General features: G+C 33.6%; 1 protein-coding gene across 11 annotated transcripts in view; it reads left to right on the top strand.

The window, feature by feature from the left end:
• Positions 1-13050, top strand: part of LOC101889659 (reticulon-1-A) — a 52355-nt gene extending 39305 nt beyond the window's left edge. For 8 of the 11 annotated variants that reach the window (XM_059121217.1, XM_059121218.1, XM_059121220.1 and 5 more), the window contains 4 exons: positions 9448-9655; positions 9738-9946; positions 11625-11730; positions 11806-13050. In XM_059121217.1, coding sequence (XP_058977200.1) covers positions 9448-9655; positions 9738-9946; positions 11625-11730; positions 11806-11872 — 590 coding nt within the window. In that variant the 3' untranslated portion in view covers positions 11873-13050. Of the gene's footprint in view, positions 1-120; positions 496-8796; positions 9035-9447; positions 9656-9737; positions 9947-11624; positions 11731-11805 lie in introns of those variants that run through there. The other 3 variants (XM_059121226.1, XM_059121228.1, XM_059121227.1) reach the window with 3 other exon arrangements.
• The last annotated feature ends 395 nt before the right edge of the window (positions 13051-13445 follow it).

Here is a 13445-nt window from a genome sequence, read left to right as displayed (position 1 = left end):
CCTGTCTGCTGTACATTCTCCAAACATGCTCCAACGCCAACAAGCAACAACAACGTGAAGGCTTTGCTGCTGCCTCTGCTGCTTTCAAGTTACGTTTTTATTTAGAAGTACGTTGTCTTTAGTCGTTGAGTAAACGTCATTGCCTGAAAAACGTTGGCGGTCTGCAGTATCGCTACGAATTTCCTAAAACTCTTTTTTGTTTCCCAAGTCTTTTAATTAGTGTCGGACACGCATTTGCTCGCGTTGTGTGTCACTTTTATAACTATTACATATTTAAAAAAAAAAAAAGATTAACAAAAAAAGTTTAGTTCCTTTGGCGCCAATTCTACTAAACGACGCGTGTGCTATAGCAATTCCTGTATTTTGTATTCAAACAAATCCCGTCCTCCCCCTTCACTTTTGAAAAATAAATAAAATTTCTAATTATGGCCGGTGGTAGAAAGTACGCACGCAATAATTCATCAAATCAACAACCATTGCCCGAAAGAGGACCAGGTAATACCCGTTTCCCGAATGAATGTTGAAGTAAACAAGAACTTTTATCCCTTAACAAAATGTCTCCTGTCTGTGGATACTGTCGTGGTCACTGTCAGCTAACACGTAAACAAAATGCTATCGTTCAACATTCAATTTACATACAGTCGACTCTGTGTAGTTGCAACGTGTCAGTTTATTTAAAATGTTTATTTAAAAACTCATGGACAGGAAATCGGTAGAGTTCAGTGCTTAAAAATGTACCACTAAAAGATATATTGCCGTTCAATACAAACATAAGAAAACGAACTACAAGTGAAAAATTCGAAATGTTCCATCTTGGGTACATATGAGTACATAGAGTGCTTAATTTTGTACAATTTTTTTTTGAAATTTGTACTGATGCTGTATATTTTGTATAAAAAATATGGTGTTAGTTACGGAAGAATTTGAAGATTTAAAGAACTGCAAAAAATCGAAGACATTTCGAGTCATCATATTTCAATAACAGCAACTGCACAAATATTAACGAAAAAATTGTCTCCTTTGAAAAATTAGTTTTTTATACCCTCCACCATATTATGGAGTATGTCATTCCGTTTGTAAGAGCTCGAAACACACATTTTAGACCCCACAAAGTATTTATATTCTTGGTCAGATGCTATGTCAATTTAGATCCAAATTCTATGTCGATTTACCGTAGTCCGTCCGTCTGCACAAATTTTCTCAGATTTGTTTTAGGTCTCCAAGCAATAAAATGACATAGCCCCCCGCCCCATATAACTGTACCGACAGGTTTAAGATTTCTTGGATGCTAAAGTCATTAACGAGAGATCCTTGCAGAGAACTGTACATATAGATCCAAGTTTTGGTATGGATTCCATATAACTGTACCGTCAGATTTAAGGTTTTTGGATGTTTTAGTCAAAATTAAAAACCGAATTTGCTGTAAATTTGTAACCTGTACACATGGGTCTAAGTTTTGATGTATGCCCCCATATAACTGTACCGACAGGTTTAATGTATTTTGAATATTCCAGTCATCATTTCAAACCAAATTTTCTGTATATTAGGAGTATGTGTTCCCAATATGTAGGAAACATACTTGCAGAGAACTTTAATTGCGTCGTAAACAATTCTCTTCGAACTGCTAAGGATTTTGGTCAAATGTCCGGTGCTTATCCCCTCTATGATGAGACCTGGCTGCTATCAGATAATGTTTTGCTGATTTCATACTTCCTACTAGAGTTTTATCCATCCATCTCCCCAACAATCTGTCAGTACTTGTGATGCCCTTACAAAACATAATTTTATTGGAAATTCAATCGATCATCGTTAAAAATAATCCATAAACGAGCGATCTCAGAAGCCGCCTGAATTTTCAGGAAAACACTTTCCAATGGTAAAATTGAGGGGTAAATAAATTTCAAGTGAGCATACCCATCTCTGCATTTTCTGAAATCATTCGCATTTCTGCATTTTCTTATCAAACATCCATTCCATCTCAGATTTGTTTATGTACAACGGATTTAAATATATACGTTTTGATAATGAGATGTTGTCAAATGAATAATTTTGAAAAGTTTGTAAACATATGACTGCCGATTTTGCCTTCTTAATTCTTCCATGCAAATTCCATTCGGCCATAACTTCGTTCTGAGTATGGTTAAGTCCTAATTTTTAGTATAGAGTATATTTTGGTACCAAAAGGTACATATAACTCCAGGGTGTCGTAGAAATCATTGACATTTCAAATGTGTACTTTTTGCTACCAAAGGTAGTACAATTTTAGAATATTTCGGAAATTATTGACAGAAATAAAATGGCTATATTTTTCATTTGATAATAAAAATTGTGTAATTGAAAGAACTTTTTCTTTACAACGATACGGAATAGAATACGAAAAGAAGAACCCCATTCCAAATGAGTTTTTCATGACATCAAATATTAAAGGTCTGTCGATTTCACTTTCGTATCGTCATACAGAGACAGTCCCCACATTTTTTATGTTTTGATTTCAAAAATATCTTAAATTCGATTTCAAAAAACAAGTACTCATAGTAAATTGTTTTTAGATATGTGTGCGTCAAAGTGTATCAAATATTTCAAATCAAAATTCCCCATTTCCTCTTATCAGTCGTTGGTATCTGTCAAAGATAGAAACAAAAATTCCATAGAGGCTTTTGCTTTATTGTGGTGTTTTCTAACCGGGTTATTTGAACTAAATTTAATTTTGGAACAAAACGTATAAAAATACGTCCAAGTGTGCCGTTTCCACTTCAACCAAAATATAATTTTTTTTTGTTATCTGTGAAGTAATTTCAAATGACAAGTAATAAAAATCAAAATCGATTATAAAGGAAAGTTTCCCACTTCAGACAGCTTTGCTCTGTGCTCGCTCGGTTTCTGTGACAACGTGGCTGGCTGGCCACTTCAATTGTTCGATAACCGAAAGGTAGGTGATGACGATGTTGTTGTTATTGTTGATCTCAATACTACATCAACAATATAAATAATATTATAAAACAACAGCAACGTAATGTAACAACAACAACAATTACCTTTCAAAATTACATATAAACATACATACATACCTACCTTCATACTTGTGTACGTACATTCGCGCTAAGTCTTGGGAGTTGTTTAGAGGGGCCGAAGACAAGGAGGGAGGCGATACAGACAAACGTGTTGACGTATGCAATTTTGTTGTACGCCACATGTGTGTGTTATAGAGCTTACCTTAGCATTGTGTCGTGTTGCCTATCCGATCAACGAACCGATCGATGCTTGCCTTCCCCCCCCCCCTTTTTTTTCCACCAAAAACTACGGTGATGGGTATTAACGCATTTTTTAGTTTTGCAAAAACAAATTGAAAATGCCACGCTTCCATTCAGCCATGTGAGGTAGCAGCAAGCAGAACTGTTTTCTTGTGGGGCGCGGGGGACAACTTCTGTTGTTGTTCTTCTGCCTTTCCCCTGCAATATATATACACACACGTGAAAGCATACATATTTCTTGATCACAAATTATGTATTTTTGTTTCTGTTATTTTTTTCGTCTTAGAAAAGAAAAATGCTTAATTGTTGTTGCCTGGGCTGGCTGGCTAATAATTCAAGGTTATCACATCTCTCAAATGACAACAACAACAACAGAACTAATAATGTTGACAACAAACCTGCTCCTTCTCATCACCAAATTTGTTGTTTGTTGTTGTTTTTTGCAGCTTTATTGTGTACCATTTTTAGTTATGCTTTATTGCGTTATCTTATTGTTGTTAATGATTTTGGCCCGGCTAGTGATAGTGAAAAAAGTTATTTTTAAATTCAAATTAAAAAATTATATAATACAAAAAAATGTGAATTGCAATTTATAAGTACCTGTATAGGTAGGAATTATTTGTAGGAGATAGATAAATGACAATGAGAAGTCGGTCTATGTGAGGCAGCACTCTCAGAAGACTTTGTGATTTTAAAAAATTAATCATTGTTGCTTTAGGATAATTTTTATATATTTTATTACATCAAAATCCATTTTTAAAGAAAAAAATCTGATTTAATAACTCTAAACAGACCTTTAAATCTTTGAAACGCTTGAAATCGATTGATATGTCCTTTAGGTAAGGGGGGTCCTAGAATGCCAACTGGTGTGATGTAGTTTCAATCTATTACTAAATTTTGAATATAGGTTGAGAATTTTGTATACTTTCTGATATATTGTATTTTATCGATAATATCGGCCCACTCCATCAAGTGCCTCCGCCACAAAGAGTCAACATTTTGAAAAAATATAATTCCTATAACATGTAAAATAGGAGTCCGATGGTCTTCAAAGTTCGCACATCTTAATATATCGATCAACACATGTTCTGGTATGAAAAGCGGATAGAACGGACCACTTCTGGAACCTTTCTCACAACGGGTCAAATTTTTAAATAACCATAACGCTCATAAAATGCAAAATGGGTCTCCGATTTTTTATCAACACAAGATCTGGTGTGAAGACCAATAATTATTAATGAATAATTATATCTATCATAAAACGCATGCGATTGTGTATAAATTTCGATATCTCAAAATTTCTATTAACAACAGCATCTGGTGTGAAGATGGGATATATCGGGCCACTCCACTCCTAACTTCACTACAAAATCTCATATTTTTATACCCTTCACCTTGAAAAGGAGGGTATATTAACTTTGTCATTCCGTTTGCATCCCTAAATATTCGTCGAAAACCCCATAAAGTATATTTATATGTTCATAATAAGCATAAAATTCTAAGTCGATTTAAAGATGTCCATTTGTCTTTCTGTTTAAATCACGAAATTTGGGAGAACAATTTGTATTGTGTCTAGGATGATTTGGTATGGCCGCCATATAACGGTACCTCCAGATATTCAGTATTTTGTTGGTATATGTTGGTCATAATGCGCTTTAGCTCGGGTGGCGGAACATTGTATGCCTAGGACAACGTTTTCGTATAACTCTCATTTAAGACTACCTCCCGAAATTTGATATGTTGCTGATTTTTGCCACATTTTTCCAGGGATTTGTCTAGTATTTGATATTTGTAGTTCCTAATGGATTCTAGCTCCGGTGACGGAACATTGTCTGTATAGGTCCACGTTTTCGTATAGCCGACATATAACGGTACCTCCCGATATTCTGTATTTTGACTTTTGCCACATTTTTTCATGGATTTGTCTACAGATTGGTATATGTAGCAAAGGTGGCGGAACATGTATGTGTAGGTCTACGTTTTTGTATGGCCCCCACATAATGGTACCTCCCGATATTAGTTCTTTTGATGGTATTTGTAGGTCATAATGGATTCTAACTGCGGTAGCGCAACATTGTATATATTGTTCCACGTTTACGTATAGCCCCTACATAATGGTAACTCCGGATATTCATTATTTTGATGATTTTTCCCACATTTTCCACGGATTTGTCTAAAAAATTGATATTTGTAGTCCATAATGGGTTCTAACTCCGGAGGCAGAATGTTCGGTATTTTGACAATCCTAGTCACATTTAACCACGAAATTGTTTTTAATTCGGTTTTTAAGAAAATGTTGTAGATGACAATTCTCAAAGTATGAAATTCTCTATAGAGGTTCCCGTTTTGGTGTGGCCCCCATACAACGTCCTCGCCCCCTTTATGGTTTTTTGAAACACGTTTGAGTTCTGTTCGGCCCGGCCGAACTTAATGTTTTTTTACTTTGTACAAATAAAATCCCAACAATTACTATTTTGTAAGGAATTGGTTCAAATGTAAGTGAAAAGACCGGAGGTTTCATGACTTCATCAGAACTCAGAACTAGTGATATCATTCAATCATATAGAATAAATTCCATTAAATTTTGCTCCTCGAACCTGATCCATATTACAGTGAGTAATAATCGAGCCAAATCGTGTAATCTTTCTTGAGATTTATATTGGGGTTCAGGCAGATGGGCACGCTATTTGCGACCGACATGTTTTAAAACCAATTTCATGATCAATCAATAATTTTCTATATCACATTTAAACTTATTTTTATTTCAAATTACTGTAAAAACTACTGTATGCTTTTCGATGATATTATTATTTCACCTCAAATGAGGCGTAAACCAGATTTCTTTCAAATAACATAAATAAAATAGGAAATTTATGCATAGCTAAATGCTAATTTATTCAAAACTAAAAATCTATATAAATTTGCCGTCTCAATAATAACTTTTGTATCCCATTGGGAACAGGTTGGAAACAGATCTCTATTGTCAGTGCAATCAATAACTCCGTTTAAGATTTGGATAAAATTCCAACATTTCAAATTCTTCCAGTTTTTTAAAAAATCTACATTTAATATGATTATCTGAAAAATGTTTCACTTTTTCCATAGAAAAGAAAACAATAGCCGAAATCCGTATGACACACATGCTCCGTATTTACCGATTTTTTTTTTTTTTGATAGAACGCCGTTTAGATATGACGTCAATTCTGTCAAGTTTCTCTTTAAAATATAATAAAACTAAACAAACAAAACCCCGGCTAACCTAGCAACACATAATTGAACAAAAAAAATACCAAAAGAGTTAAATTCATAACACATCGCATCATCTTCATTGAAATTTCAATTTTAGAAAGTTTCAAATTATTTTGTATGGAGGCAAACGCCACTTTTGATTTTGTTCCAATTGTAAGTTTTTGTTGTTGTAGTAGTCTGAATGGTGAATGGGAGGGCGGACGGAAAGCATACATAATGTGAATGAGATTCATTCATACTCCTCGAGTATTGAAAATGAATACAATTAAGTATGTTAATGTGATTATTATACGTACCCTCTTCGCATATGTTGATACAGTTTTCGATTTGTAAAATTGCCTCGATTTACCGTTGGGATTTTAACAATTAATTTGAATAAATAGAATTAGGTCAGGATCATCATAAAACATAAAATTTGTTATAAATTTTAACATTTTCAATAATAACAAGTAAAAAGCTTGAATACCCTCCATCATATGGAACGAATTTGACAATTTCAAAAAAAAAATCATTCAAATCTTAAAAATACCGAATGTAGCCGTTATTTTAGGGTCTATACGACGACGTAGACCTGCAAAGGCAACTTTTGTCATCAGCCATTACAATATTCAAATTTGAAATTTGAAAATCGTTGAATAATGTAGCTAAAATCATCAAAATACCGAATAGGTAGGGAGGTACCATTATATGGGGGCTATATCAAAACGTGAACCTCCACAGACAATTTTCTGTCTTAGACTGTAGTATCTATTAAAAATACCGAAAATATGAAGGTACCATTATATGGGGCAATACCAAAAGGTGGACCTGCAGGGTGAGATAAGAGAACTGCAACAAAGCCAAACGCCATAATTTTTATTTTTTTTTTTGCAAATTTTATTGAATGAAAGCAAAAAATGTCGGAAATAGCATCACAATAGTCCAACGGATTGGTATCCGGAGATTTTGGTGGCCATTGTGAGCTGGAAATGAAGCGAGGAACCTCATTTTGTAACCATTCTTGGGTGGCGCGTGCTCAGTGCGATGGTGCTGTGTCCTGTTGGAATGTCCAAGATTTGCGTGCCAAAGGCTTAAATACAACCTCCAGAATTTTCGTTATAATATTCGGCATTTATTCTAATGCCACGGTCGATTAATACGAGTGTTCACCACTTTCGGCCAAGCGAAACAACTCTTTAGCTCTTTTGAGTCTAGTATCTTTCTGTTGCGGTGTAAGTTCTTGCACTTTTTTTTGAATTTCAATGGCTTTACCCAAGCTCATTTTTCAGTATTTGTCGAATGGAATATTGCGATATGTTCAGCTCACGTGCCATTTTTCGGTCACTGCGATGCGGGATTCGATCAAGTCACTTCTTTACTTTTCGAACCATTTCTGCTGATGTTGCTGTTTTCTTCCGTCCACTTCATTGACGTCGGGCTGCGCTATCAGTATCACGGCAACGAACGATGGTACGAGACACAAAAGATTTATTCACATTTAAATGCTAAAGTTCTCTAACGATAGCCACTTTTGTTTTTCCAGCCAAATATAAAGAAATCACACTATCACGCTTGAATTCCATAACGAATAACTATTTTCTGGAAAATTCTCACCATAATGCTTTTGTACTCTTGTATACAATATAATAAGCTGTCACTGGAATAATTCTAACTGCTGCCGGACGAGTGGCTTAGAAATGATAACAGTCTGAAGTTAGTTGCTGTTTTTTTATCTCACCCTGTAGTTTGTGGGGTCTAAAATGTATATTTCGAGGTGTTACAAACGGAATGACAACCTTTATATACCCTCCATACTATGGTGGAAGGTATAATAATTTGTTTATTTTTCGACCTTTTCCAAATCTCGATGATAATTTTATTTAAAAGAATTTAAAAAAAATATTTTTTTTGAGAATTCCGCATATCAATGGCCTCAGCTTCCATTTTCAGAGGTAGAAGTGTTCATTCACATTGTGTATTTCTTTGTCTTCCGTTGCCAGAGAACTACCAAATAATTTACATCTTAATTTGGGAGAAATTCAATAAAAAAAACCTGCACATCTTTAAAAATGTTTCTATAAATAAGTCATTAAGAAAATACCCCATTTTCCATAGTAATTCTCCACGAAAAAAATGCCAAAGCAAAGAGGCGTTAAATGAAATGTTTCACATTCCCTTAAGAAAAACAAATACCCACAATTATATACGGCACGATCGTGACTCTCAATGAAAACAAAACGTTTTTTTTTTCTTCTCTCGCCCCCAACAAAATTTCAACTTGGAGAAAACACATTTTCCAATTGTTGTTCGTTCTCCGTGCGGTTCCCGCTGTATACGAAAATAAAACATTTTCACCAAAGTGAAAAAAATAATCAAGTTAAGGCTACAGTAACAACGAACGACAACGAGAAAATACGTCAGTCTCTTAAATTCGGCTAACTTGTACGCAACAAAAAAGTAATATCTTTGGGGTTTTTAATTTTATAAAAATTTGTATTTTCCCTTGGAGAGTTTTTCACAAAAAAAAAACACTGTGTAACAGAAACAAGACAAAAGTAATTAAAATAATTCAAACAAATCGAATGGCAAGAAGAACAAATTTTCCATTACCTCAAATAGTTTGGGGTTGTGGTGCCCAAATTTTCCCAACATAAAAATGCAGAGCATCTTCTTATTTGAAAGAAAAAAAAAAAAACATTTTTCTTTTCATAGAGATTGCATAATTTTAGAAAAGAAAAAATTTTGAGTGTAATTTTCTTCAATACTGTAGCTGGCTGGCTGGCGGCATGTGTGCAAAATATTATTATTGCTGTCATTGGTATTGTTGTTGGATTTCTTTTCAACACAAGTTTCGCTCATTTTCTTGCTATATTTGAAAATTCACACATACATCTTGACTACACCATTTCCCTAAATAACAAAACATAACTACTTTTTGCATTTTTTTATTCTTTTCTTCTTATTTTAGTGGAGTCGCTCATCTATTGGCGTGATGTGAAAAAATCGGGCATTGTTTTCGGTGCTGGCCTTGTTACCCTTTTGGCTATCTCATGTTTCTCCGTCATCAGTGTATTTGCCTATTTGTCACTGCTGCTTTTGGCCGGCACCATTGCATTCAGAATCTACAAATCAGTAATGCAAGCCATACAAAAGACCTCAGATGGACATCCCTTCAAGTAAGTAATCAAGTAATTTAATCTCTATTATGTGTGCGACAACCGCTAACCGCTTTTTTATTTTTATTTCTTTTAAAACCAGAGAATACTTGGAATTTGACTTGACTTTGTCACAGGAGAAAATCCAAAACATTGCCGGTGTTGCTGTGGCCCACATAAACGGTTTCACCGCTGAATTGAGAAGATTATTCTTGGTTGAAGATTTGGTCGATTCCATTAAATTCGGTGTCATTTTGTGGGTTATGACCTACATTGGAGCCTGGTTCAATGGCATGACATTGGTCATTTTGGGTAAGTAAAGAATTATCAGAAAAAAAAAGAGGCGAGACGATGAAATTTTGGTTAGTTATTTCCAGAAGAAAAAAAATATGAATAAAATATTTTGTTATTTTAGGTTTGCCAGGCTCAATCCTTGTTAACAATGTTAAAATTGTATTGTCCACAGAGGGAAAAGACAGGAAAAGAAACAAACATGAATACAATATTTTGTTATATTAAATTTGTCACGCAAGTTTAATTTAAACTAGGTTTTCGTAGGTTTTCGTGTACGGGAAACTAGGTTTTCGTGTACGGGAAAAGTGTTCAAGTAAATAGTTGCTAAGCTAGTTGCTAGTTGCAGGTTCTGGAACACCACTAGAAAAAAACAAACATGTCAATATTAAATTTTGTTTAACTTTGAAATTTCGTATCCTCGTAGTACGTAGTAAGCGTGAAACTAACGACAGAATTCTCCCTTCTGATCAGAAGGAACTAAATACTTATTTATATTATCAATAGTTGTAGAAAACTGTCCTTAAACGAAAACAGTCCTGCTATTTTTTAGATTAGGGATTCTCACACTGCACTGCTTAAAAGCTTAATATATTAACCTTTGTCAAAAATATTCAAAAATCAAGTAAGCAAAGGCTATAGTCGTGCGGGGCCGACCATGTGATGCCCTACAACACTACAATATATTGGAAAACCTGCTTAAGCCCAAAACCATGAAATAATGTCATACAGTCCTGCACAAATGTTACCTTTGGTTTTTACCGCGACATTTGGCCTATATTTACCCCTTTCTGTCGTGTTGATTTGAATTCAGAACAATTTTACATTTACCCGCTATATATAATCCAATGATCCGTAGAACGGGAAAATAAGGAAGTTTTAATTGTTGATCCATTTGAACCCCAAAAACATACATCTTTAAAACAATAGGCTTCTATGCTGACCCTAAGCCAACCTCTATGCAAAATTTAATGAGAATCGGGCGATAATTGCAACCTGTATATAATACCCTCAACATATAGTGTCGGAGGGAGTACAATATGTACAAATCAAAATTTTAAGTCAAATATGAAAAAATCGCATGCGATAAAAATTTTGACTAAAAAATATTCAATGGCCGAACAAAATGTTAGGCTATTTTCATGTCCTAAACTCTAGCCTCATGCTAAATTCTGATTGGTCTATAATTGCGACCTGTAGAGCAACTGCAAAATCAGGATATTTTTCTGGTTTTGGTCCATTTCAACCCCTAAATATTTTGTGATCATCTCGAAAAACAATAGGGTTATATTCTGACTCTAACCCCACCTCCACTTTCGATTTCGTGAGGATAATTGCGACCTGTAGTTTGATTTCAAATTAACATGGACAGACGGACGGACGGACATACATAGCTAGATCGACTCAGCTGGGCGAGATAGGAAGCTCCATATATAGTTTCTTATGTCGGGGAGCAATATTTCCAGGTGTTACATTATTTTTGGCCCAATCAAACTTATAATACCCCCTACACAGGGTAGGGTATAATTGGTTGTTAGGATGTCCTGCAAAATCCACCTTACTATTCATGTTTATATTAACTTTTTTTGGCTAGATTTTTAAAATTCAACCATCTATTTGGAATAATTCTTCTTTACCTCTGAAAAAATGTATTTATAACATAAAATATTAAAATAATCTTGTATATTTCTATTTTTAGCCTTTGTCTCCTTGTTCACATTGCCCAAGGTCTATGAAAACAACAAACAATCCATTGACACTTATTTGGATTTGGCCAGAAGCAAAGTAGCTGAGGTTACTGAAAAGTAAGTCACAATTGTCACTCCAAATAAAAAAATCAACAACACTTACCCATTTCCATTTATCAAATTATGTTTTAGGATCAAGGCAGCCATTCCCATTGGCAACAAGAAGCCAGTTGCTGCCGAAACAGACAAGGACAAGTAAATCTTAACAACAAAACAGAAAACGCAACCATTATTTAAATGATATACATTTGTATTAACATCGTTAGAAGTAAACAAACAAACAAAGAACGCAAATTTTTACCCAAATTGCAATTACTTTTCTTTTTTGTGTTTATAAGAAAAAGATAAAAATCCAAAATTAATTTATATAGAGAGAAAAAAACAAAACAAACAAATGGAAAACTCAACTCATATTTAATGGAAGAAAATTATAAGATGATGAAAACAACAATAGACAGCCAGAACAGCAACAACAACAACAAAATTTCAAAACAACCATTTTTAAACTTAAAACGTAACAATAACAAAACAAAAAGAAATGAACAACAGCTAAAAATAAAAATTGTTAGCATTTTTGTTTTGATTTTTCCAAAATAATACGAACGAAGTTATTTATTTCTGAATTCTTGTTTTTATATTTTTTATAAATTTTATTTTTGTTTTTTTTTTTAATATTCTCAAATTGTATTCAATCGTAGCTAACCTAACTTGTTTTTGTAATAGCAATGATAATTGTGAACGTCATACATTTAGTATCCTTTATTATTGATATGATATGATTATTGATGGATTGATTGATACGTTACTAAACTTAATTATAATGTTTTATTTTTTAAAACTATCCAATTTTTTACTTTGCAAATATTATTATGATTGATGATCGTGTGTTTTATTCAAGGAGAATTGTATTTGTGTGGTCCTGTGATCGTTCTCTTCTCCCCAAAGCCTATATATCTATCATACTCTAAATCCTTGCGTTAAGCTGTGTTATTTCCTGGATTTTTTTTCTGAAAAAAAAGAAGCCAGCTGATCAAACCTAAAATCTAGTTTGTGGGACCACCGTAAACAACAATGCAATTTCGAGCTGTTATTATTTTTTAGCTTATATACAGATTTATTTAAACAAAAACAAAAAACCCATTAAGAGAAAACACAATCTTTCCCAATTTGTTGATTATTTCCGAAAAAAGAAAACAAAAAAAGAAAAACTTTAGCTTAACTTTTAGTTAAAGAAGACTTAAATTTATAATGACATCATTATCCAGCTATTTAGCTACATTTACTTGAAGAGAAATAATATTTAAAAACCAGAGAACTTAAAAAACTATATTAAAAATAAATAAAAAAACTAAAAAATACCAAAACCATAAACGTGAATTATATGTATGTGAATTATTTTTCTAACAATAGGTATTCAAAATTGAATGGCCACAGTTAAAGTTATCAGAGAGTAATGTTTGTCCAAATGCATGGTTCTGACGGCAATCGTTATTGAATAGTTCTTCTGCATTTAGGTTTTTAAAAATGTGTAATACTACACAAGGTGAGATAAAAAACCTGCAACAAAGTCAAACAGCATAATTTTTACATTTTTTTAAATTTTATTGAATGAAAGCAAAAAATGTCGGAAATAGAATAAAATTTTAGAATGAGTTTAGGTTTGTTTGGTCACCTTTGGCACGAATTATGTCCTTCAAACGGCCAGTGAAACCTGTATTTTGGTCCATTCCCGGCGAAGCGCTTGCTTGAGGTGATCAACACTTTTGTAGTTT

This window comes from Musca domestica, unplaced genomic scaffold, assembly GCF_030504385.1.
Source record: "Musca domestica strain aabys unplaced genomic scaffold, Musca_domestica.polishedcontigs.V.1.1 19, whole genome shotgun sequence".
NCBI classification, from domain to species: Eukaryota; Metazoa; Arthropoda; class Insecta; order Diptera; family Muscidae; genus Musca; species Musca domestica.
Note: the sequence above shows the minus strand (reverse complement) of the source record. Positions and strands in the feature narration are given on the sequence as shown.